This window comes from Anas platyrhynchos, chromosome 5, assembly GCF_047663525.1.
Source record: "Anas platyrhynchos isolate ZD024472 breed Pekin duck chromosome 5, IASCAAS_PekinDuck_T2T, whole genome shotgun sequence".
NCBI lineage: Eukaryota > Metazoa > Chordata > Aves > Anseriformes > Anatidae > Anas > Anas platyrhynchos.
Genome location: NC_092591.1, coordinates 57699604 through 57724624, shown reverse-complemented (window position 1 = coordinate 57724624; position 25021 = coordinate 57699604). Strand labels below are relative to the sequence as shown.

Below are 25021 nucleotides of genomic sequence, written 5' to 3'. Positions count from 1 at the left end.
CAAAACAAAGACTAGGGATGACAATTTTGGTCTTTGGGGATGGCATTACCTTTAATTAGCAGATAAGACTATCCCTAATTTAGAAACTTAGGCATTCTGGGGATTGACATGAATAAGCTGTCTGGAGGGGTAAGAACAGTTTTGAACATGACTTATTTTTGTCCGTGATTCAGACGCACTCTCTTGATACAGGCTCAAGAAAACTACTGCTTTAAAGATCAATATACTTCAGGGAACAGCTTGGAGGAAGAGAGAAAGAGTAATGGTGAGATGATTCTCATATTTCTTTGAGGCATATTAATATTTCCTTGGTCACGAAATGGAGATCACATGTGACCTAAACTCCAGAATAAGGTAGGTCTTTGCTGCAAAATGCATAACACTTTTATGAGCTGTTAGCCCTGTGGGTATCTTTAGCAGGTAACAATCATTTGTTGGGAAGACCAGAAGAAAGAGTGGCAGTTGTGAGCCAAAGCACTCTGCATGGACCTGAGGACTCAGGCTCTTCTCCTGCCCTGGGACACCCTAACAAATACAGGCAACAATGCACCTCTCTCTCAAACCTCAGAGAGGCAGATAAAAAAAGATTTAAAAATAATAATAAAATAAAGTAAGGATTAATCAAATATCAAAGAAAAAAGGCTGAAAGAATATCAGACAGGAGATTTTCCCATTAGTAATTTACTTTCTAACCAGAAACTAGTATAACCAGAAATTGAGCTTGGAGCACAGAGTGTACGTACACTACAGTGACAATACCACTGCTAACACTCCTTTAAGCTCCTTTATCATAAGGCAACAGCACTTAATAAAAAGTGTCAGAGATTAAGACCAAGCTGAAAATTTCTACTGCCATCCTGGGATTTAGAGGTTATGCTGAAATCATTAATACAACCACTATTTGAACTCTTTTGATCACCCAGCATTAAATTCATCCGTAAGTACATAAATCCTAGGACACAGACCGCAGGGCTACCCAGAACAGGCAGTCCTTGTAAACTTGCTTTTCTCGTCTTTGCCAGTGGTTGTAATGTTTTTCAGTCACCTCCTGAACTGCATAAAAAAACAAAACTATGGTCCTTCCCCCTAGAATGCTGTCCTAAAGTATCTTAGAAGCTCGTTTTTTTTCTTTTTTCAGGGTGTCAGAGCATGCATTTAATTCCCAGGTGGCTTATTTCCCTCCCTTGGGGTCCCTGACGTGCTTTTGTACCACTCCTGAGCACAGATGAGCAGGCCTGACTTTGTCCCTGCTCTTTCCAGCAAGCAGCTACCTCTTAAGTCCATTTCAGTGATGCGGATTTGCAGTATTCCAGAGCTGTGATTTCTCAGAAAGAGTCAGGCCAGTGCAGTGTGCTGAAAGAGGCTGTGACAAATTTCATGGGTCACTGTAGGAATGTACCTCCCCATTCCCCAGGGGAGCTTAGGTGCATTATATATTCCTGCATTAAAGTTTGGATGTGTGTTAGGGGTGAGATCAGGGCCTCCTGTCCCTCCTTTCTGTCTGTACAGGCAGGAGCAGACGTGGTGGTTCAGAAGGGCAGCATCAGTTCCGCTCTAAGTTTTTTGTTGAACATCAGTTGTTTTTTTTTTTCCTGCTATTATCTTTCTAATGTGTGTGGCTTTTGGATTTCTCTGTCAAGATTCTATTCTGTATTTTATTATGGTGTTGTCCATGGCTATGAGTGCTTGCCCACTGGCAGAGACGACTCAATATGCTGGTTCTCACTTGCACGTGTCACTCTAGTAGGTCTGGTTGTAGGTCTGATGACCTGATCTCTGAGCTGTAGTGCTAAAGAAGAAAACAAGAAGAAAACTTTATTTTTTTAATGAGCAGCTAAGAGAAAATCACCCTATAAGGCCAAGAGAACTCAATTTATTACAAATGTACATCAGAAGAGGACAAGTTAGCACAGCAGTCAGGAAACTCTAATAGCTTTTTTTTTTTTTGGGGGGGGGGTTCTTAACAAACGTTACTGAATCAGACAAAGGATTATGCTGATGAGCATGTTTAGTTGACGCTGCCTTCTGACAGCCGCAGCTTTTAAGACAATGGCCATGTTTTCTTTTAGGAATAACTCACTCATTAGAACAAAGACTCTCACAACACACTGATTCTCAGAGAATAACGATTCTAATTATATTTTCTATTCCGCTTTAGAGAGTATTTGGAAAAAACCTGTCACTCCACAATATTATTCCATTGTTTCATCTTCTCTCTTTTCACATATTCTTTTTCTACCCTTAAAATCAGGATTCACAGGAAACCTCTGTTTACCATTGCAAAAAACTGTTGTTTTGCTTTTTTCTAAGCATCCCTCATCACAGCGCTGACAGCTCAGGTTACATTATAAGATCTCTTAGGAGGTGAAATGGTCTTAGTAATCCTTCCGACTTTCATTACTCAGCCAGATTGTGGAGTCTATCAATTATACCCCCATTGACAGTCCGGTGAATTAATTGGCGCGTTTGACAAGGACAGCTATTACCCCGTGTTGTTCTGACAGCTGGGTTTGATATCAGAAATTTGTCAACCTTCCCCTTCACGTGAGCTGCTGGATGAACAGATCAGCCCAGGACATTTCAAGATTTTTTTTTTTCCCCGTGCAATCTCAACATCTGGCGATAACCTAAACCCTAAATAAAATCTCAGACATTCATAACATCAGTAAGCAAACAGCATGCCAGACCTGTGTCATAAAACAATCTACCGTGTGGGCTGACAAAGTGTTCAAGGAGTCAGAAAACTAATTTATTATCAGAAAAGTTAGCGCCCTTCAGTAATGACTTTCTATGTGTCCTTCAAGTGCCAGTTATACTTCTGGGGTGGAAGTATTTTCAGTTTATCTGAGTTCAGTGGACTGGTGGTTACAAGGCAGCTGATAACTTAAACTTTGCCTCACTTTTGATCAGTGGCAAGATTTGAGCTACAACTCAGTGTAAGCAGTCCCGGGTGTGGAGCACTGTCCTAGGGAGCTGTGCTGTGCACTGACTACTGCTGCCCCGATTTGGGACAGGCAGCTTCTGACAGTTTCTCATTTTCTGTTGGTTTTGTTGTTGCTATTTTGTTTTTCCACGGCAGTTCACAAGAGCTTTTCCTTGCCTTTTTAAGACTAGATTAGAGAGTGACTCAGAATTTTAACAAAGAAAACAAGAGCCAGGAGCTGGCAGTGGCTCGCTGGCCTCGCAGCAGTGGTTGGTCTCATTCCTTCTTTACTCCAAAGGAAAACACTCAGCTAGTCCCTGGGTCTGCTAGAGATCATCTTGTCTTGGTGACCACCATCCCTCAGCACCCTGCTGGCAACATAGAAAGGAAGAAATGCCCCTGCAGGTACTAATACGTCCCTGGCAGCCCAAAGCAGCTTAGGAGTGAGCCCTCCGACACATAAATTCATTAGGTCTAGAATTTAGCACCAGTCATGCTCAAAAGTTAATTTGTAAACAATTAGTGTGTGTTAAAGCTATTAGAGAGTCAAGGCTTACAGCAGCTCTGTAAAACAGGAAGGAAAAAACTTCCTAATTCCCCAGCTCGGCAACCAAGCAGCAGCTAATTGGCTTTTGCAAGGCCATGTGGCAAACTGCATGTGTACCAGGGAAAGAAGCCAAGTGCTTCAGGGTGGTACTTCAGCCACAGAGCAAGTACCTTTTTCTTGGAATAGAATGATTTTGCTTTTTTAAATAATAATCTGGAGAATGAGTTGTCAGCATCCTAAGGATGCACACGTGTGTGGATGGATGTTGTGATGGGCTCTAAAGGGGACAGAAGTCACCGAGAGCTTGCTCTGTCTGACTGATGGACCTTAAAACCCACAGCCCAGGTTTGACAGCCAGCTTCTCTGGGCAGTGCTCCAGAGGTCACTGATCCCTATTTTGGAAGCCAGCGCGCTCAGCACAGAGCTGTCCAGAAATGCCTGAGCTGGCCGGAGACAAAAAGCTGAGCCCCTGTCTCACCGCTTTCCTTCAGAGAGAGGTAAGTGTTTCTCTCCACTGAGACCACAGCTAGAAAGCCTTTCTCCTACAATCACATTTTCCCTTCTTGAGAAAACACAAAGAAGAGGAGATGCTCCCCTCAATCCACCAGCCAATAATCCGTGGGTTAACTGGCTCTTGATAGGATTTTAACACAAGCTAGATATTGGAGTGCACAGCTCTCTAAAGATCTCAGCTAACTCTGACCATGCCAGGAACGTTTAGAAAGATTTATTGATAGACAATTAAACACCTAGAGAATTAAAGCACAGTGGCTAGGTGGCAACCAAGCAAGAGGACTGAGATCTTGTTACTTCTTAGGCAGTTAGATGCTCGATCTTTCATGTACCACACGCCCTCCCCACACTACAAAGCCTTCCAGTCTCTTGATATTGCACTTGCTGCTCAGAAGGCCTAAAAGTTTTAACTATTGTCAAAACTGTGGTGTGATGAAGTGTTGCTGTCTGCGATAGCAGTCAGCTGAAAGGTTCAAAATGTTGAATGACCACATTATCATTAGCATCTTCTAAAAAGACCAGTATTTTCAGATCTAGTGCAATCAGGTTTTTATTTATACTTACTAGCTTTGATAGTAAGTGGTATATAATAAAGATGCAATCATTCAAAGTTTAGTGAAAAGATACGTAAGAACTGTCACAGTGTCTATGACTCTGTTGAGAGGAAATAGCTGTAACCAGCTAGTTTATTTTCTTTGACCAGGCTGCATGTTGGTGGATTACAAATTCATTTACTCTAATGCACAGATGCATGGCTAAAACCAAATTTCCTTAGCAACTAAAAAAAGACTGGCTCAGTCCCACAGATCCTTGTAGGAAAACTTTGCCTCACACAAGTCAGTTGTTCCACTGGCATGACGAGGGGCTGATTGCATGTGCAAGGGTTTCCAGAGCTGAGCAGTAGGGCTGCTTTCTTTCAATTGGAAAGAAAACTGAGATATTGTCCTGCCTTGGTCTTACACCATAAAGAAACGGACTCTTTGATTATTTTTGTTCTGCATTTCACCCCCCAAAAAATAAGAAGGGGGAAGAAGGCAAGGGAAACAGCTTGCTTATTTTTTTTCTGCATCTGGCTGTAAACTTGGTGAGTGACAAACTGTACACAAGGAGCTGGAAATATCCCATGGACAAAACACAATGCAATCTCCTGCAGGCATTACATGGCAAGTTTGGTGATATCATCTCTGAATTAAATGGATGATGTAAAAAGAAGATTCAGTCGGCAAGCAGAGAAGGTTGCAAAAATTAAATGCAATTCAATGGTGAAACATTTCAGTTTTGAAGGCACTACATTAAATTATGCAGCCGTACATCAAACTAACTTTCAAGTCAAAGTGACCTTTGCTTAAGGTATATTGAAATAATCTTAGTTTATGAAATATTTGTTAGGGGAAAGAAAAAAAAAAAACACAAAAACACACCGACATGTGACACCCATAGATTTTGCCATTTAAGATACTTGTCTTATTAAATTAAAACATACATCCCGTTCATTAGCAGCAAAGGAAGCACAGGAGTGCATACAGTTATTGTGATCACACTGCAGTGTTAAATTACCTGAACTAGAACTGCAGTAGTAGATTTCTTTTAGAAAAAAAAAAAGGATGCTCAAATAGACACAGGCTGTAAGATTACCTTTAAAATGTTTTACTGTAGACTGTAGACCTAAAATAGCTTCCTAGCTTAAAAAAAAAAAAAAAAAAAAGAGAAGGGGAGGGAAAAAAAGAGGGGGAGAGAGAGAGAACATAATTTCAAAACCCTTAGCTTATTTTTAATTTATAGTCCTTGGAAAAAAAATAAGTGGATAGCCCAATCATTTATATGCCTGGGCAAAAGCAATACATCTATATAAAAGTACAGTGATATATTTCTGTTGCTAGTTTAATGTGCTGCTCTGTGCCCTGCGTGTTCTGATTCATTGGAGAGCAGCAATCATGTCGACAGGAGCTGTTCTTCAGTTCCCATCAGCGACAACTAAAGGCCAATTCAAGGTTGTGGTGGGGTCATGAATCTAACACAGTCACTGATAGAACAATTTCCCTTCCACATGACACCGTCAGTAGGACACAGAGGGAATATACAGCCAGGACTGCAGCAGGTATGTCTTGTTATTCTCATCCCTCCTCTCCTCCCCGTCCTTTTTTAGTTTTAATTTTTGGCACTGGGCTGTGCTGTTAAGATGCCTCTGGGGAATACACAATCAGGAAATAAGAAGAGGAAAATCTTCTCACCCTTTAAGAAACCAGCATCTTCCCAGCTCTGTGCAGGGCAACTCAGCAATACAAGCTCGGTTTGAAATCTGGATCTACCCCAAGACAATATGAGATGTATGTACATGCCAGCCTTATAAGTGAGAAAAGTGCTGGACCAAGCTCTGCAGTGACCTCACCTCTGGTACAGCACCTTTTGAATTAAATAAAAAGTCATTTCGATCTGGATTGAACCCCACCAGAGTCCCTAGCCTTTCACAGTATGAAACTTGGACCTGAATTTTGCCTGACACCACTATTCTTTTCACACATTCATAGATGATCCTTCCAGGGGACTTGGCACAAGCCTCTAACAAGCCCCAAGAAAAGAGCCAGCTCCCACTATTGTTTCTGCTGTACATGTCCCATGGAGAGCAGATTTTGGACCAGATGAGTAATGTTTAATTCTTGTACCACTATTAGTCATCACAGGAACACACAGATCTGACATGTTAGCATCGTAAGGCTGAGCCCAGCAAATTCTAACCACTGGGTGTGGGGCTCATGTTGAGGAGAAACTGCATTGCAGCTGGTAGAAACAGCGAATGCGGTAAGCACCACGCTTTGAAAAATTACTTCCAGTACCTTAAGTCTCCAGACTGTATGGATTTCTGCCTTCCATATTAGAAAAAGCAGACCTATAAAATGTGCATTTCTGGATTTTGTTAGAAAGAGACCACATATATTTTGTTCACAATGAATGATGAATGTCCAAATGATGCTAGGAAGAGCGGCACAGCACTAGTTAAAAAATCTAAAAGTGTCAGCTCCAGCAATATGCTCAGTTATACTCAAAGCTTTGTGTTTCTCACATCTAGAATGTCAAGAGCCTAGTTATATCTGTAGTGAATACAGACAGGGTCAAGTGTTTTTGGACTGAATTTTCCTCCCTCGTGCATTATACTTGTTCCCACCCTGAGCAAGGCCACACTGCAGAGGTCTCTGAGCAGGCCACAAGTGGCCTTGGCCTGGCTGAGGCTCAGCCTTGCCCTAGAGGGGAAAAGACCCAAATCAGCCTGCTCCCTTGGGACTTTTTCTCAGGTTTTTCATGAAAATAAGGGCATTCTCACCTTGTTTTAGGCTGCTTCAGAGTGAAATGATCCTAGTCTGTTATTTCCCTTTGATCCCCAAGACTGTATCAATGACAGCCTGTATGGGAACATAAACGCAATCCATTTTAAGTATCTAAACAGAATTTAGGTTGTCTCCTCCCCTCTTCTGCTATGGCCTTCAAGACTTTTTGAACCATTGGCATTTTGCAGATCAACATCTAGGACTTAAATCCAATTGGTTTGCAAGCTGGTGCCAGGATCCTCAGCTGGAGGAGCGTGCTGGGTTCCGTGTCGGTAATGCGATGCACCCAGCAAAGCCTCACCCCCACCAAAGCCTCAGTACACTGAGCAGCGTTGTAACATATACTGATGGTATTTCAGTGCCGTACACAAAATCAGCACGTAGTCTTGCAAACGCGCCCCTTGTACCACTGGCATCATGATGAGAGTCCACATGGAGGCCGGGATGAAGGACCTTGTTCTGAGCACTTTTTAATCAGTAGCAAAGGTGTGAGGAGGAGTCGTTACTCTTCTGCAATGGGTGGTTTCATGGGCATTGCAAGTACATTTACTTACACCCTGATACTAAACCAGGACACCAAATGAAGGAAGATGTTGCTTTCCCAGTGCTAAGGACTCCTCTACAACTCTCCAAGTCCTGTCTGGATTTGAATATGTCTGTGAAGCTCCAGATAACCTTCTCAGTCCCAGAGGTGGTCCTCTTCAGGCTGATACTTACTGATAAAAGAAAGCCTGGGAAGTGACAGTGGGCCTGTGTGTGTGCGGGGTATAAATGTAAGGCTTCAGAGCCCGGTGTTGTCACACAGTTAGCAGCTGCGAGTACTAAAATCACTGCATTTCTGGGAAACACTGAAACTAAATTAGCAAAAAGCTCAAATCTAAAAATATAGCTGCAATTCACAATTCCCTTTAATAGAACTTCATTTCTACACTTGGTGCAACTGCAGATATTTATAGATAGGGTGAAAAGATGGAATGGAAATTTGTATTTATGAATAATAAGGAAGTGCTGTGAATGGAAAAAAGAGAGGTTGTGTAACACTTGCGCTGAAATGCCGACTTCTGCAGGGATGTCTCAGCAAGGATATTAGCTCCTGGTTCTGGCCCCGGCCCTGGCAGCTGCACACAGCTGTGTTGAAGTACGTGATGTTTTACTTTTGTTTATCCTCTTCTAGCTGACCCTGATCAAAGTCGCCCCAGATACAATCGCAGCATGCATTTGAACCCAGCAGTGCCCGGACACGCCTTCCTGCTCCTGCTGAGCAGCTCCTGGTGCACAGGCACCTCTGCCATGCCACAGTGAGGATCAACGAGGGTCGGAAAGCCACCAACCTCAGGTATCGCAGTCACACTCAGTCCTTAGCCTTTCTCTGGGCACAATGCTTTGCCGTATTGATCTCACTTGTGCTAAAAATCCTCAGAGAATGAGGATCTGTCTCATTATTTTAGATCGAAGCTGGCAACTGAATTAATATTAAAATGACGTACACGCACAACTCGCGTTTCCTGCGTTACAAATAACTGGAGCAAAGCGAATATACTGACATTAATAATTCACCTTATGAGCTTAGCTCCTTTTTCTTTGTATGGAACTTCCAGAAGCAGATTGCAATTTCCTCAAATTTATTCATTATTCAAATTAAGTCAATTTAAAAGAAAATGTTTACCTACTAGAGAGCTTGCATTTTGCTTCCATTTTCAATACTCTGTATTTGTAACTTGAACTGTTAGTCACAATAACATAATTAAATCTCATAATATGATTTCTGTCCCCTGGCTAGATCAAAATACAAAAATAGTGTCCATGTGTGTATGAAAATCAAGTTTTCTACAAATAATCTTTTCTGTATCTGAATTTCATCTACACGCATTCAGACTAAGAACTCAGGTGCTCAGATGTGTGGCAAATGATCATTAAATTAGGTAAAACATCTTCATTTCCTCACTTCTTTATAAAATAAGAAAATAGATTTTCTTTAGTAATGTTTAATCTTCCATGCTATACATTTCTTCTCCTTCTTCACTGGTTCTGCAAGTAAACAATTAGCAAATCAAGGGCTTCTGACAACAGCGAGAGAGCTTTTACTTCTGGGAAGCCACCTTTGGGTTTCTGAAGGTCTGTGAGCCACAAGTGAAAGCCAGGGCTACAATGAAGAAACAAACCCTGCCAGGTGCCTTCAGCCCCTGGGCTGCCACAGGTAGTGTGTGTTACCCACACAACAGCTGTGTTTGCACAAGTGCCCATAGGACGTCCTGGGGAAGGATTGTAGTGGTAACAGAAGGCAAAAAAATAGCTCCTCCTGGTTATCCTGCATGCCGTTTTCACCTGCCTCTCCATTGCTACAACCCTTCTATCGGCTGAGCTGCCTGCCCTGGCCCCTGACACGTGGGCAGCTTGGAGCAGTACCTGTGTATTCAACATGTGGATCGGTCAAATATCCAAGACTGCATTCTGTGGGGGATTTCAGCCAACCTGGTCTTAGATGCCATGAAGCCAATGTAAGAATTCTAACACCAGTTTGCACGTGTACAGCTTTCAGAAATGAGCAATGTGTTTTCTGAAGAGCTGAGTCACAGCAGAAGCCACGCTGCCGTTCAGAAGTAGGTGAGAAATCAGGATCTGTGGCAGACATTTATGCTCTCGGAGGGCAGGGGTCTCTTTTCCTAAATCTATTCTGTCTTCTGAGCTGCAGTGCTCTCTCTGCGTTTTTGGAGGAGACAGAATAGATTTAGAAAGTGGCTGCTTATCGATTTATGGTCTTTATGCTGGACATGGCTTTTTATTAAAGAAAGCAGATACTCAATACTGTTAACTAGTAATGGGAATTGACTTTCCACTAATTGCACAGAACCTGGCATTAATACACTTTAATAGAAAATGGGCCTGCGCGCTCCTGATCAGTCACGAAGTTTTTCCTGCCTGTACTACAGACAAAGGACTCCAACAACAGCAACGTGGCTAAATAAGATGTTTTATTTATTTATTTATTATTCCTCCAATTATCAAGGTAAGGACGCGTCTCCAGGGCACAAGAGAAAGGCTTTAACTCAGCTGCTCTTCCTTGGTCTGTCTGTCCCACGGGGACCATTGCTTCCTGGTGTGCCTGGGTCTCCTGCTTTGGGCCGGGAGCAGGATTTGGTGCAGTGGGGAGATGGCACGTCTGTGACCAGATAAATGTCCTTGAAGTAAGGCTGGCACTAGAAACAAACAGGTATTAGTATCAGCTTCTTTTAAACGCTGATGTTAATGTTACGTTCATGCTACAAAACAAACTGTGTGTGTTCAGCTTCACCTTCCAGCTTCACATTACCTGAGCATGGGAGATTTTCAGCTGTGCTCCGCAATGCCCCAGCCCTGTGCCTGGGCTTGCAGCTCACGGAGCAGCTCTGGCCAAACAGCAGCAGTCCCCGCAGTTCTCTCTTCTTGTCCAGAGAGCTCATGGCCGCCAAAGCCAGTCTCTAATGTCACCGAAGGCTGGTGGGTGTCGAAAGCACCCCGGTGTTATTTAGGAAGCGGGGTGCCTGGAGGAGCCTCTCGAAGGGGTCCAGCTGTGCTCGGCATGGCAGAGGAAGACCGCTTCACTCACAAGTGCCACAGGAGAATTTTTTGTCTGCTCCTTACCAGAGAGGAAGACAGACGAAATGGAATCCAGGCTCGCTGTCCCACCAAAACTATCACAGAAAATGGGAACACTTGCTCTCTCAGAAAATAGTGACTCAAAGTGTAGTGAATGGGAGCCCGGGCCCCTTCTAAGTGCTATTGCCAGTCAAATAAAGCAAATAATAATAAAGGATTGCTGTTTTACTTCGAGCACTTAAAACAGATTGTTAAAACCTTGCTAATGGTTTGTGACGTTCAGGTGTTACACCAGCCAGCTCCTCGAGCCAGCCCCTGCAAATGGGCAGATTTTTCATCAGTTGCAGGCTCTTAAATGGCCTGAGCCCACGGCTCCATCTGAAAGCTTGGAGCACCCTCACATTGCAATGACTTCTCGAATAGTCACAGGCGGCTTTCAGTTCTCCCATTTGCCTCCTCTATGCCCAGCAGAAAAAAGCCCATTTTCTACCATCGGCATGCCTTGTGGTGTTCTAGGCACCAGCAATGAATGACACGGGGACAGACAAAGGGCAAAGCTAATTAATGCTTCATGCTAGTTAATGATGGATGTTCGTGTCATGTGAAAATCATTTTTAGCTCCCTGCAGTTCGCTCAGCTTGACTCCTTGTGCTGCCAGCCTGCCATCAGACAGACCCTGGGACGAGCCGGACACAGTAGCGCTGCGTTTCCCTCCATAGACACTAAAGCAATTCTGCAAAAAGAACCTTGAATTTTTGAAATCCCCTGACTCCCACAACACCCCTCCCATGATGAAGCTGAACCACGGAGGCGAACTCCCTACCCTGAAATCCCTCTCTTGGCTGGTCCCAGTGGCTACAGCTAGTTGTCATAGGGGGATGGCCAGGAGCCCGCCATCAGAAAAGACGGGCTTGGTCTGGCAGGCAGCTTGGGATGCAGTGTGAGCAGTGCTGATCAGTGGTGAAGCCACCTATATTTGCCTTTCTTTCGTGAGATGGCAGTCATTACACATGCAGTCACTCCACTGATAGTGCCAAACAGTTGGATGCTTCTGGATACCTGCAGCTACGTGGAGCAACTTGTCCCTCAGGAATAGTTTATTTAGTAAGACAGGACTTAAAAGTGAAAGGGTAACCACTTCTGATCATAACCTTGGCTTTGCACTTCTAGCAATTATGCTTTAATTGCATTACCCTATTTGAAATAGAATGGTAATTGGAAAAAAACAATTTGACGTTCCCTGATGCGTACTCTGACATGCGTTATTTGCTTTTTATTCAAATATAAATGTTCTCTGTAATACTATCAAAGAAAGGGGAAAAATAAAGCAAAATTGAAATGTCAGTAGCAATTTCTGACATGTGAAAAGCATCATCAACTAGGCAAAGGTTTTCAATTCAGCTTAAAAAGAAACCCAGTTGTGAAATTAGCAGTCAGAGAAGAGAAAGGATGTGAGAGGGAGAAGAGTCACAGCTCCAGCCCGTCAGGAGAGCTGGCTGTTGCACACGTTGGTATCAAAATATCAGACCAGCTACCAGCTGTAATTGTGTGATAAATGGCCCTTTCATTGAAGCAGAAGATGGAGAAGGATAATTTCCAACCTTACTGTTCACCACTGAATAATTGCTAGGGTCAATAAAAGTCGATGAAACACAGGTTCCCTTCAGTCATACCCTGTGCTATGAAAAGCATCCTCACATCTTCCTTCTCAACCCCTCTCTGGGAGATCCAAGCAAATCTACTCTGATCAGTGGCAACTTACACCGCACAAGTTGTGCTTGGTCTTTCTGTGAGGTCTGCTCCAATTAGTCTGCCTGGATAAACCACATACACAGAAAACCATTGCTCGGGGTACCAGCCTGTTTTGGGAGAGGTACCCAGCTGGGAGGCTGGGGGCATGCGTGAAAAGCTGGATGCTGCAGTTCACTCGCACCTGGAGGAGGAGAAGCTGCAGACATCTTCTGCAGTGATTTTTATGATGGATTTCCTTTGTCAGCGGCCCTGCATTCTCATTTGCTCCATAACAGATCCAGCCCTATGTTTTACTTTGGAGAGTCAGCAGCTCACAGACAAGAAATCAACACGGGGGAGTCATAAACATAGTTGGCACAGATGAGGTTGGATAATTTGTGCCTTGTTTGTTTGTTTGTTTGTTTTTAATAATAAACACAAAACCAAAACACGACAGTAGGAAGAAAACCTTTTGAGAAAAATTAAATTCCGGGTTTGCCTACTGATATAATTGACTTTTGGCTGTTAATTAATTCCTCTGTACTTTGTACCCAGCTAGTTTATTACGGCTACATCCACATCTATCTGTTCTACCTTGCTGTGTTTGGTGGTCTTGTCCCTGTCTCCAGGCCTGACACTGAACTCCAACGGGCAGTATACAAACTTTTTCACTGGTGTAGAATGGATCTATCTGCTCAGCCTGCCTACCCAGGTGAGGAATTTGATTGAAGTCAATAGGACTGTTCATGTGAGCTCACTGTAAAACTCGCTATTGCCGGAGAAATATACAGACAAGTGGGCTTGATGGAACACCATGGCTGTAGCTTGATGGAGCCTGTGCAATTTAGGAGCCTGGCATGAGGTTATGCATACTACGTAAGTGTATTTAACAGACTCAGTAATGCTGATTTTCTCTTTTCTTAGACTGAGCTCAAACTCCCAAGAAGCAGTACAAAGATAGTAAGTGAAAAGTAACCTGAAGCATAATCACTCTGATTAATAAGGTTAACTGTTAAGGAGAGCTGATTGTCAGGAGAAAGATTCTAGCAACATTGAGGTCAGCTGGTAGGATTCAGCCCAGGTGATTGGAAATGCCCAAGGGAATCACCTGCCAGAGCAGTAAGATGTTATAAAACAGAAGAAGGAGGAAGGAGGTTTTCTTAGGATGGGGGTTGCCTCATTGGTCTGACTTTTTTGTTTGTTATTTTTGTGGGCTTTTTTTGGTCCTTCACATTTACAGTAGAAAATGGATGAAGTGGGGAGAGAAATTCATTTTCTTGACTACATCTGGACTGGTGCTCCAGCAGATCAATCAGGTACTCCAACAAAAAATACTTAAGTTAGGAATTTTATTATACTACTGGAAGTCAGTAACATCTAATTTTTTACCTTTAAGCAGAGCAGCTGTGTTAATGGAATAGTTCTGTAGAGTCTGTATACCTTAGATTATGATGTTTGTTTCTTCTCTATCTGGACTAGACTGTGGTTAGTGTATTTTGATGATTAAATCCAGTTTATTAGAAGACTGGAGGGCCTGAAGGGCTGTGAATTGTGTAGGATCTTTGAATTTCTAGTGACTTATCTTTCAGAAGTTCTACTGATTCTGGTAAGTGGCTAACCTGGATTGCTTAGCTGGTGCATGCTGCAACTATTTTGATCTTGTTTTTTTGATACACAAATTGATGTTTTCTGCTTCATGCTGCTAACTTAGTAGCCAAAATGAACAATTTAAAGTTAGCAATGCTATTAATTAAAATTCAAGAACAAATAAAAGAATAACAAAGAAAATCAGAAGATGGTTGAAGGGAATTGCTTTAGCATCTGGCTGCAGCCTGGGCTCAGCAGGGATGCTAAATCCCTTTCCCTGTTTGCTCTCCGGAGGTTAGAGGCAGCAGTGCTGTCACCTGTGGGTGAGATGGAGAACTGAGCTTGTTAATGGTGCACTAACTCGGGGGCAGGTCATGCAGTGTACTAGACAGATTGAACTTGCTGGTGGGCCCGTGTGCGGGGCTGCTAAAGGGAACTGGGGGAAGAAGACAAGAATTAGGACAGTTTTCTCACCACTTCACAGGAGATCCAGAGATATTTTTCCCTGTCCCAGTTGCCCCTGTTATCTTGCTCTACAACAGCTGGTGCAGTACTTCTGGCTGCTGCTGTTGTCACTCTATCAACAGCATCTCCTGCAGGTGTGTGAGTTGGGGGGATATAATAGGGCAGAGCACAGGAAGGTGGCTGTGGGAAGAGATGCACAGTCTACCTGGAGGCTGTCCTTAATATTCTTGTATGCATGGTATGGTCACTAACTACTGATGAAACGTGAAGAAGCAGGTAAAGGGGTAACATGAGGTGAGATGCACAGTGTGGCAGGAGGGCTGTGTTGGGGTTGGGACATTCTGGAGGCTTGGGTAGCTATAGCTTTCCCATGGGTCAGGGTAAATTAGTATTTCATAGTAAAATACTGCACTGGAGTACAAACATTTGTCTGAGAAATGAAGGGTGTGCAGTTCTTCAGCTGCATGTCTCATGCTGGAAGCAGCAGCACAGTGAGTGTTGGAGAGACTCCTGTTTTGCCAGTGAGTGCAGAACCCTGCTATGAATGGGCTTCTCGGATACCTAGCACAGGATTTCTAAGAGCATGGTGAGATAGAAGCTTTTAGTCAAGTTTTCATAGTGAACATTGTAAATCATGAAATGTATCTGTAAAGAGTTGGGTTGATCTCTACTGAAAGAACTAACAATCAGCAAGATATATAGGGGTGGGGGAGAAGCTTCTATAAGGAGCATGGGAATATCCATTTCTCTTATGAAGCGCTAATCTTGTGCTTGAGTCTGCTATATTTCAGCCTCACAGACGTGGAGGCTGTGCATCTCTTGTCTAGGGCTTGATGCCAGAATCTGTCCAACAAGGAAATCCTCTTTGCCCCAAAGGCAGTGGCTACACCTCTGCAGCACACCAGAAGTGAACAGTGAGGTTTGCAGGGAGCTGATGCCCTCTGCTGGATGCAAGGAACTTTAAAAACGCTCTTTGAAACGCTGCTCTTCTCAAGCAGGTTAGTAAGTTTTGAACAGAACCCCTACAGAGTGAACGGGACATGTTAATCACAGTCGTTCACACCTACCTACAGAACTTTAAATATGTGCTTGGAGCAGAGCTGTTAATTTGAAATTTATACAGCCAATGAATGAACATAAGAACAGTTTGGGCAGGGCTTCCACTTTGGTAGTCTAAGATGCAACTGAAGATCTTTAAATACAAGTACAGTCTTTTTAATAAACTGTTCCTCTAGTATTAGTGGGATTTAAAAGCATGTATAATGTAAAGTTGGAGAGAAGTGGTTAACCAATTTAAGTAAAGAAACACTGTCATTATGACAATAACTGATTAGAAGTCAGTATGAATGTGAATAAAACTTCAGAAATGTTTTCTTGAAGAATTATTAGGGAATACTATCTAGGCTGTGAGGGGGAAGGTGTTAAATAGGAGTTACTACATGTTTGTACATCCTCCATTCTGTTGAGAAATTAGTTGAAACATGCTGAAACTCTGTATTTATTGACATAAGTACGACTAAAAATGCAACCTCCTAAAATTAGTGGGAAACAAACTGGAAGCTTTGCTTGTTTTTTTATGAGACTAGAGGAACTCAAAGGCTTTAATGCTGATTCTAGCAAGGTAAGTAGTAGCTGTTTTTGTCGCATAAGACAAGTGTGCACGTGACCATTTAACTTCTCTGTAGTTATGTCAGTTTGGGATTTCAGTGTTTGCTCTTGTGCAGTTGCCCATTGGTCTTTTCTGGCTAATATTGATAGCACCTAGACTGAAAAGAACATTCAAACAGGTCTAAAGTTGTCACCTTAACTCAAGTTTCCTGCTTTTTCCTCCATCCCTCCTCCCTCACATTAGACAACATTAAGGCCTTGAACCTGTCCTTGTTCGTACACTCATTTGAAGCAGAAGTATTTAGTTTTTCCAATGAAAGATTTCTCCTGAGAAAGCTAGCTGAAACACCCCCCTCATTGTATCTGTCTCATAGGCTTGGTTTCAGTCAGTCTCACTTCGTGAAAGTAATGAATTGTTCTGGACATGCTTTGAGTTTTCTGTGATCTTTTTGAAGTATTAAGCTTGTAACATCAGCTTTAACTGTTGATAAAGGTGATTACATGTTCACTTTGCTCCTCATGTACTAAATTTGATGTGAGTTTCCCTGTGAGAAATAAACCAAAACAGTATTTAGCACTGTACTTGAGATCACGTATCTGGAGCTTCTGTTCAATAAAACCAAATTGATCAATGGGACATGCATTATTCACAAACCAGATTTTTCTATTGTCACTGACTTCTGTCTTTTGAATATGTGAAGTTTGTCTAGGCATTAATTTTTGCAATTAATATCCAAGGGCAGAAGTTAACTTCTCTTAAAGAAGAAGTTCTCTTTAACGCAGGCAGAGCTGCGAATGGTTATAGCAAAATTATGAACTGTGCCTTTTATGGAAAGTAGTTGTTTCTTTTGGCTATATTCAGTAGAACATACTGTTTGATAGGCTTAGTTGGAGTACTTCTGAAAGATGAAATGAGTTATTGGGAACGTTACTTTCAGATCCCACTGAAATTAGGCTGTCGGAATAACTTTCTGCGGTGTTTAACTTAGTAAAACCATCCAGGTAAGTCAGAAATTCATGGCTCTAAGTTTTAAATCTAGCAGGAGGGTAAAATTTGACTTGTAACAGTATGTCTCTAACAGATGCAAACAGCAGGGGGACATGGTAGTGTATAAAGACATAATATTCAACTCAATATTGTGCTGAATGCTAAGCTTGCTAAGGAAATACTCCGTAACTGAGAGTCCAAAATATGTAAGCAGGGCCACTGAACAGCCAACACTAAAAAACTTTATACAGGAAAAATCTAATGCTTCCTCTAGTTTCTGCAGCAATCAACAGTGCTCATTACTTACTACAGGTTTTCTGTCAAACAACAGCTCTACACAATTTGTTAGAAAAGAACTTGAGTGACTTATTTGGGAAAGTCAACGTTACTAGTGTAAAGTGAGAGACTGACTGTATTAGCTTTTCAGAGACTTAATGGAGATGCAGAAAAATGTTCTAATAATGGGATGCTCTGGACAATTTAAGCTATGGGTGGACTTGAAAGCATTTCACTTCATTGAAATTCAACAGCCACTCAGCCATTCAAAAGCCCAACCATGGGATTAGGTGTTAATAAGTTTTATTCAACAAATGGAAGCTTGTTAAGAACAGCTACTGCTGATTCTGGTCAGATCTTAAAAAATAAATAATAAAAAAACCAACCACCATCAAGCTTACAAGATTGAACTGACTTTCTTTCCCCCCTCCCTTTCATGGAGGAATATATTAGTATTTTCATCTAATACAAAATCGTTTACAAGCTGTAACAGTTTCAAATATGGATCAAGCATGTGACTTAAACTACTGTTAGGATAAGCATGTTTTGTAGTCAACAAAGTGAATTGTATTAAATGCTATTTGCATGTAATGGAAGCCACAGATATTACTTATTTTGGTGTTTCTACCTGGAAAAGAGTGAAAAAATCTGCATGATGATTCTTGTGGCTGGAAACCAAGGCTAATGAGACAAGCATGCATTGTTTGTTCTGATCAAAAAAGAGTCTATTTATTTTCTAAGCAGACCTAACAAATGTAGTACAAAACAATACTTCACTAGGACCAGCAGATGTCAGTAAAACTCAAAGCGTAACTTTGGATTTTGGGGTGAGAACCTTTGTGACACTTAGCAGAAAATAAAATACTCTAAACAAATAGCAAGATTATGTAACTTTACCACATAAAAGCCTTAAGAAAGCAACAGTTAGAGTATTCTTGAATAAATCTGATGCAACAAACATGCAGGTCTTCCAAGTCTGTCACAGAAGTATAAAGTTCATCCAGCACGTAACACAAATACCAGGGAATAACACATCAAATGTCAACTAATATTTCAGTTACAAAATCTCATTTCCATACATCTTGTAATTTTGCAAGTTTTAAAGTTCCTGAAGATAAATGCTGTATGAAGCAAAAAAATTCAACTGTTTTTTGTAGCAGTCTGGATATTCTTAGTTTGGGAACACATACTTGAATTCATTTCAGCTGCATGTAAACCTTTACCTTAAAAACAAGCAAAAAGAAAAAAGAGGAGAGGGCTGTTGAAGTACCCGTACAGTCCAATTATAGACTGATTACAAATACAGCAAAACTGGTTTCTGTGTAACAACTGAAACAAACAGTACCATAATGAAATACTTTGACATATTAAGCTGTCAGGGCATTGAAAAGTAACGCTTTAACAGTGAGGCTCTTAAATTCATAAGGATAATTTGATCACAGATCCCAGTAGCTTGGATGGGATCTGTTATTCTAAATACCCTTGAATCAAATGGAAATGACTGACTTTCAGGTGTAGCTGGGGTAATCTATAGAAGATGTAGCATTCACTATTAATACTGGAGAGAGCTTTATTAATACTGCATATAACTTCAGTGGTAACTTAAAATAGGAGAGTTTCACAAAATAATTCCAAACCATGAGATTCTGAAAGATGAGGGATACATGGAGATGGCAAAAGCAGTATAGGAAGTGATGGTGAGTGGCTAATGTGTCACAGGAAAATAGCACCTTTATATGTTATTATAGTGCAAGACTGTTCAATGAGAACTTAGATGACAAGACAGTACAAGATAGAGAGAAACGCAACAACAAGTAGTATGATTAAGAAAATTTTCATAATCATACTGGGATTGAATATGAAAGCACATTAGTCATGTAGATTGTGATAAATCCAGTGGATTTCATAAAAAAATAATTTGTTGTGTTTAAGCATGGAACATCATACATCCAGGTTAAAAAAAAAAAAAACATATGCACTAACCAAGGTGCTTATTTCGAATGATTTCTCCTCCTTCAATCTCAATCTGCTCATATAGCCACTTGCGGTCACAGCGACATTCAGCTCCACACTTATTGGAGCCACATTTTGGGCAAGCATAGAAACACCCCAGGCAATCTTCATCAAGACAGTCACAGAGGTCCATCCCACTGTAAAGCAGTAGTCCCTGGCTATCGTAGACCTTACTCTTGGCTGGTATAACTTGCCTGTATGATGAAAAACAACACTTATTTCCTTGTGAAAAAAGATCCACACATTTTGATGCCAAGCAGCTAACAGATGTGGACAGAAGTTTGCTTTTTTGAATTTTTTTTTGAATTTTAACACTGCATTAATTTAAGATGTTAATGTACTCGACAATGTTTCCCAGCTTCGTATTATATTTCCACTATAGTGCTTTTGAACTCATTTCAGGAACAGGAAGCTTTTACTTCTTCAATACTTCAAATATTTATTAGTAATAACACTTAGGAATATTTATGAGGTTAACTTTTTATTACTTTTCAAATGATGTGAAGATCTCCCTTAATTAAATGTAAGGATTTGACTTGCACAGTTTTGTTTCTGAAGTGCAATTACTGAGTTTATTGAAATATGACAACTCCATTATTTCAAGTGTACTTAACCTTACTGTATTCAAGTTTAATCTATTATCAGATTTTTATGCGTAAATTAAAAGCTTCATCTATTATCTGTGCAGTACTGTCACACCTAACAAAAAGTTTGTTTGTATTTTAAGCACCTGAAATATGGACTGTCTGCTATCACTTTACCTTGTTTTGTTTACATCAGTGAGTAACCTTCAACACCCTCAAAACAAAAAAGCTACCCCCAGACAAGCAAAACATCCTCTATATAGAATACATTAATGTTATAGGGACATCAACTATCAATTTCTTTATTTTTAAGATAAAGCTAGTTATAAATTAGGTAATTCCTGTAAATACAGGAAGCTGCTCACCTGTCTGAATTAAATGATGTAGTTTTTGATTGCAGCCTTCTTTTTTCCCTCTTACTAGTCTCAGGAGTGAATTCAGTCTGCCGCCCTGGATTAGCAAACTGAAGAGACTTCAGAGCCTTAGCTGTACGTCCCTGAACAGACAGAAAATCTCACTTTATTATGAATACAAAGGTAAATTCGTAAGAAAATATACAGTTTAACCAGATTACTGCAATAACTTAGCGTTGAGGTCAACAGTTTACTAAGCATTGGAGAAGACTTAAGTTGTAAGTGTTATACTGGAGAACTGTACCGGTCCCAAAAAGTACTACCACAAGCTTTATAGTAGTTTTAATCAATATTTTCACGTTTCTTCACCCTTCCCTACCCCTTCCATCAGTGTCCTGATCGGACGCTGACAGGCATATTGAGAAATATAGCTGGATAGCTGCTCCTCAAATGCTGTTTTACTATAGAGCATATGAGGATGAGCTCTTGCTGATTTTGTTTCCCACACCCGCAAACTTCTTGAACAAAGCATCCAAAAATGTACAAGCTGTATTCTGATTTCAGTACTTGAAGCGTCACCCTCCCACACCAGTTCCCCTGAACAAACACTGTGGCCTTCACCATTCAGACACCACACCAGAGTACACTTAATTCGTCTCAAAGCAGGTCCATTTGGTAACAAACTGCTAGAAACAGTGAATGTTTTTAAAACTGGAGACTAAATAAAGTTTATCTCAACATCCTTAGAAGCAACCTTTTGCAGTGTTCAGTTTGCTTGCTTTTTGCAAGGCTTGAGTAACAGCTTAAAATACTAGCAGCAGTCTGGTACTTACATAATTTTAAAGGAGTAAGTCACCCTAGTACGTGTAGTTACTTTAATTATAAAAGCCACAATATTTAATTAGGGAAGAGGATTTTTAAGGTAAAACAAGTGGAATGTGTGTATGCACTCATTTCACTGAGCAGTCCTTCAAGTAAAGGATTAAATACAGTAAATTACCATGCATCAAAAAGACTACACCCTTTCATAATTCTATTAGAAAAAAGTTTATGTAGCACTGAATGAAGCCCAGTTCCAATCGTTTTCAGAATTTAGAGGGAGTGGGAAAACTGATCCATATACATACGTCCGAATCAAGTTTTCTTCTTTGGCGCTCCTCAGAGTCAACATCCACGCTTCCATTTATGACCTGCATGCATTTAGGACAAAGTTTCCAGCCAGGTACAAACTGTCTTCCAAACTTGGCACTTAGAAAAGTTGCGTCATCTAAGTCAATTGCACGCAAGTTTTTCTTTGACAGCTTTCTGTGCATGTTAAAGGGATCACAACATGACTTTTGCAAGTCTTCAAATCTTTCAATGTAGATTTTTGCGTGATGGAAGCAGATAGTGTTGTTCTCTGAAAGGGACATTCCAGTCCTAAGCTGAAGTAACAGTAGATCAGACGATGATATATCTTGCTTAGTCTTGAAGCCAGTGTGACGGGTGTAATAGGTCTTATGACATTCATTGGCAGCTTGAAGCTGAACTCCAACTGAACAAGGATCCATTTTACTTTATCAGAACAACTTATTTCACTTATTTTGCCTAAAATGAGTTCTCTGAAGTCTCTAGTAGTTTCTGTGAAGATCACCCTAGAGAAAGCATTAAAATCAGATTTGTGCTGCAAACACAAATTTACACAGGTTTAAGTAGCTTAAAGTACATTTAAAGAAATTGTACTATGTCCTTCCAGTCTAGATAAGACTAAAAATACACTGAATGTCATTTTAGAATTAAGCCATGCATTTTATACTCCCTTCAGAGGCAATTTTTTCCAGCCATTGTAAGTATTGATTCAAAATGTTTACGCTAGTAGCAGCATTGCTTTCTCAAAGGCAATCTGGAAGGGAGGTGTGAGGTGGATGACTTGCTCAGACAGGAGCCTGCTCCGGACACCAGTTTCCTGAACAGGAGCAAGTCAATGCACAGAGAATGCCCCTGAGCCTTTCCAAGAAACATCAGCCCACGGTATATGTGAAGAGCAGCAGCTCTGCGTGTGCGCAGTTGTTCTCGTCACTTGGCCTGTGCATGCAGCTCTTTCTACCTGAGTTCTGTGTAAATACTAAGCATACTGAGCAGTCATTTAAAGTTACCTGAACACAAAAACAACTACAAAAAATAAAGCTAGCTATTGCAGAGTGGTTTTGCCCATGCCAACGCTTGTTGCCAAGTCCAGTGCTAGCCCTAAAAATAAAAGCCTGAGCCAACCTTGTGCTATTTTCTACCATAACAAAATGGGGAAAAAAAATCTACCCAAGAAAGGAATTAATTTGCCTTCCAAAACCTCTGAAAGCCTTAACGTGACTATGACCTAACTGGGATTGTAATGTTCACCTATACGCTACTCTGCAAAGATGAAAATCAGAGAAATGAAAAAGCACAGTTATTAGTTCTAACATCTTTTTAATCGATGAAGATATCAGCTGGTTGTCTAACAGGCCAGGATGCTACTTCAATAAAATAAAAGCAAGTAGCATCACGCACAACCTAATGACGTGAAATGTGTTAAGTTTAACCAGTAAAAAGAAACATGAACATAGCAACTTTAGTGCAAAAGCTTATCACGGAGCAACAAGAAGTTAATAGGCCTTACACAACACCCAAAGTCACTTCCTAGGGCGTTTTTGCAGCAGAAATCCCCTTGACTGTAATGCTTTAGGTTGTTTTTTTTTTTTTAAACTAGGTGATTCGAAGCAGTTACACAACACACTTCTGCGTATGCACAGCAACTAAACATTTTGCACAGGACATGCTACTGTTGAGTGCTTCACCTGTTCCAAATATAAATGCCACACTTGGCTATATTAGACCAGTCAGCTTGTTTTAAGGAATAGGTTTGTATCTTGTGCAAGATGGAGCAGAGTATAACAATTATTTTTAAACCAGGTGTCTCAGCCTACTGTTACGAATGCTCGTGCTTTCAGATCTACAGCAGGAACAGCGGAGGCACTGAGAGTCCTGAATGTGGAGGGACAAGGTGAAAACGCCTGGGTATGAGAAGAAAAGCAAGTATCATTCTGAAAAGAAAATAAGGTTAGTTTTGTTTTTCTTTTTTCCACTTTATCTGTACAGAGAGACTTAAGTCAACAAGTTAATAGCTAAGGCTTATTTAACGTTGATTTCTCAGGTCAAAACTGAAACCCTTTCTTTAAGGACTGTTTTTAAGGACTACAACGAGCCCAGTCCTAAATTGCGAGCTGATCTGAGCTCATCTGTGCCGTGGTTTCTGTATCCTGAGTCAGTTAACAAAGACCTCTCCTTGAATCTTGGCCTTGCACAGCTCTTCAGACGCACACTGAATGCTCCGGGCAGAGGACAAGGCGTGGACGTGGGTGAAGTTTTAAGCATTTTTTCCTCGGTGCCTGCTTCCCAGCGCACCAGGCTGTGTCCCCATGAGCAGGCGCAGGCAGCGGAACATTTACGAGCTCCCACCGCGTGCCTGCGCTTCCCTCTCCGTCAGAGAGCCACCCCACAACCCCCCCGCTCCCGTTAAACGCCGCTCTGCCCTCCCCAGCCGCCGCTACCTGCCAGCGCCTCCACACCGGGCCCCCCGCGCCTCAGCGCCGCTCGGCCGCTTCCATCCGGCACCGCCTCAGCGCGGAGCGGCCGCTTCCGGCTGGCGGCGCCCCCTGGCGGAGCGGGGAGGGAGCGGGCGGCCGGCGCGTTCCCGCCTTGGGCGCGTGCTGCCGGGCTGGGCGCGAGGCGCGGCCGTTGGGCTGTGAGGCGGTCAGGACAGCGCCCCTGCCTGTGGAGGCGGTGAGGGAATCCAAGACGGTGGTGTCAGCGGTGCCTAAAAGAAGGCTTTAAATAACCACTTACACTGGTAAAATTTATTTATTTATTTATTTATTTCCCTGTTTATATTTAGAATTTGAGCGTTTACAAACAAAAAAATATTGGATAGAAACTTTCTTCGACTCCTGCCCAGTAGTTTTCTTTCCAGACTGGATTCACAACCGGCATTCTTTTACAGAAGGGTACTGCTCTTCCCAAACCTCTTCGAAGGCAGAATAGCCTTTCAATAGGTGAGCTGTAGCAGGTGGATTTATGGGACTCAGTTGTTCCACCTGCTGCTGCGTTACACAGTGCGTGTGTTTTGCAGAGTTGCCATACGATGAAAGAAAAGATCAGAGAGAGAATTCACTGTATTTCTGCCCACCAAAAACTCGTGTCTCACAGCCCAACGTGAACAAAGTAAGGCCACCCAGTTACCAGCTCTAGAGACTTGTGTTTCCCTCCCCTGTCATTTATAACCAAGTAATTACTAATTGACTTCACAGCAGACTTTGAGTGGGTGATAAGAATAAGAAGGTTCAACTGTACCCAGAGCAAGTACAGCCAGGCATAGCATGAACCTAGAAACAACATAACGAGCAGTACGAGCTGGTGTTAGTAACAGAGCACTGAGTAACGCCATACCATTTACCTGCAGCAAGGCACAGCTGATGGACGTTACAGTAACAGCTGACAGCTTTTACTAAACAAACAAACT

General features: G+C 41.7%; 2 protein-coding genes across 16 annotated transcripts in view; one reads left to right on the top strand and one right to left on the bottom strand.

Moving 5' to 3' along the window:
• Positions 1–25021, top strand: part of KCNA4 (potassium voltage-gated channel subfamily A member 4) — a 110703-nt gene that overhangs the window by 6851 nt on the left and 78831 nt on the right. For 2 of the 10 annotated variants that reach the window (XM_072039182.1, XM_072039181.1), the window contains exons 1-4: positions 3280–3967; positions 8481–8642; positions 20558–20670; positions 23454–24352. The gene's annotated coding sequence lies outside the window, so the exon portion shown is untranslated. Of the gene's footprint in view, positions 1–3279; positions 3968–8480; positions 8643–13789; positions 13930–13976; positions 14099–14855; positions 14942–15541; positions 15664–20557; positions 20671–23431; positions 24353–25021 lie in introns of those variants that run through there. The other 8 variants (XM_072039187.1, XM_072039186.1, XM_072039185.1 and 5 more) reach the window with 8 other exon arrangements.
• On the bottom strand, positions 1373–24190 carry ARL14EP (ARF like GTPase 14 effector protein). 6 transcript variants are annotated; one of them, XM_072039191.1, is made up of 6 exons: positions 24054–24190; positions 21615–22121; positions 20500–20630; positions 19521–19744; positions 10617–18760; positions 10262–10503 (listed from the first exon to the last, which is right to left on the bottom strand). In XM_072039191.1, the coding sequence occupies exons 2-5, from the start codon at positions 22035–22037 to the stop codon at positions 18678–18680; spliced, it is 861 nt and encodes a 286-aa protein (XP_071895292.1). In that variant the 5' UTR covers positions 22038–22121; positions 24054–24190; the 3' UTR covers positions 10262–10503; positions 10617–18677. The 6 variants fall into 6 exon arrangements, with proteins under 6 accessions (XP_027313700.1, XP_071895292.1, XP_027313698.2 ...); XM_027457899.3 differs by lacking the exons at positions 10262–10503; positions 10617–18760 and adding an exon at positions 1373–1789; XM_027457897.3 differs by lacking the exon at positions 10617–18760.

What these genes read in the sequence shown, in the direction of transcription:
- ARL14EP (XM_027457897.3), bottom strand. Translation starts at nt 22,037, where the DNA reads ATGGATCCTTGTTCAGTTGGAGTTCAGCTTCAAGCTGCCAATGAATGT. An exon ending in GAAGAAAACTTGATTCGGAC is followed by an intron (nt 20,631 to 21,614) that starts GTATGTATATGG and finishes CTGTCTGTTCAG; the next exon opens with GGACGTACAGCTAAGGCTCT. An exon ending in CATTCGAAATAAGCACCTTG is followed by an intron (nt 10,504 to 19,520) that starts GTTAGTGCATAT and finishes GTTTGTTTCTAG; the next exon opens with TGCCAGCCTTACTTCAAGGA.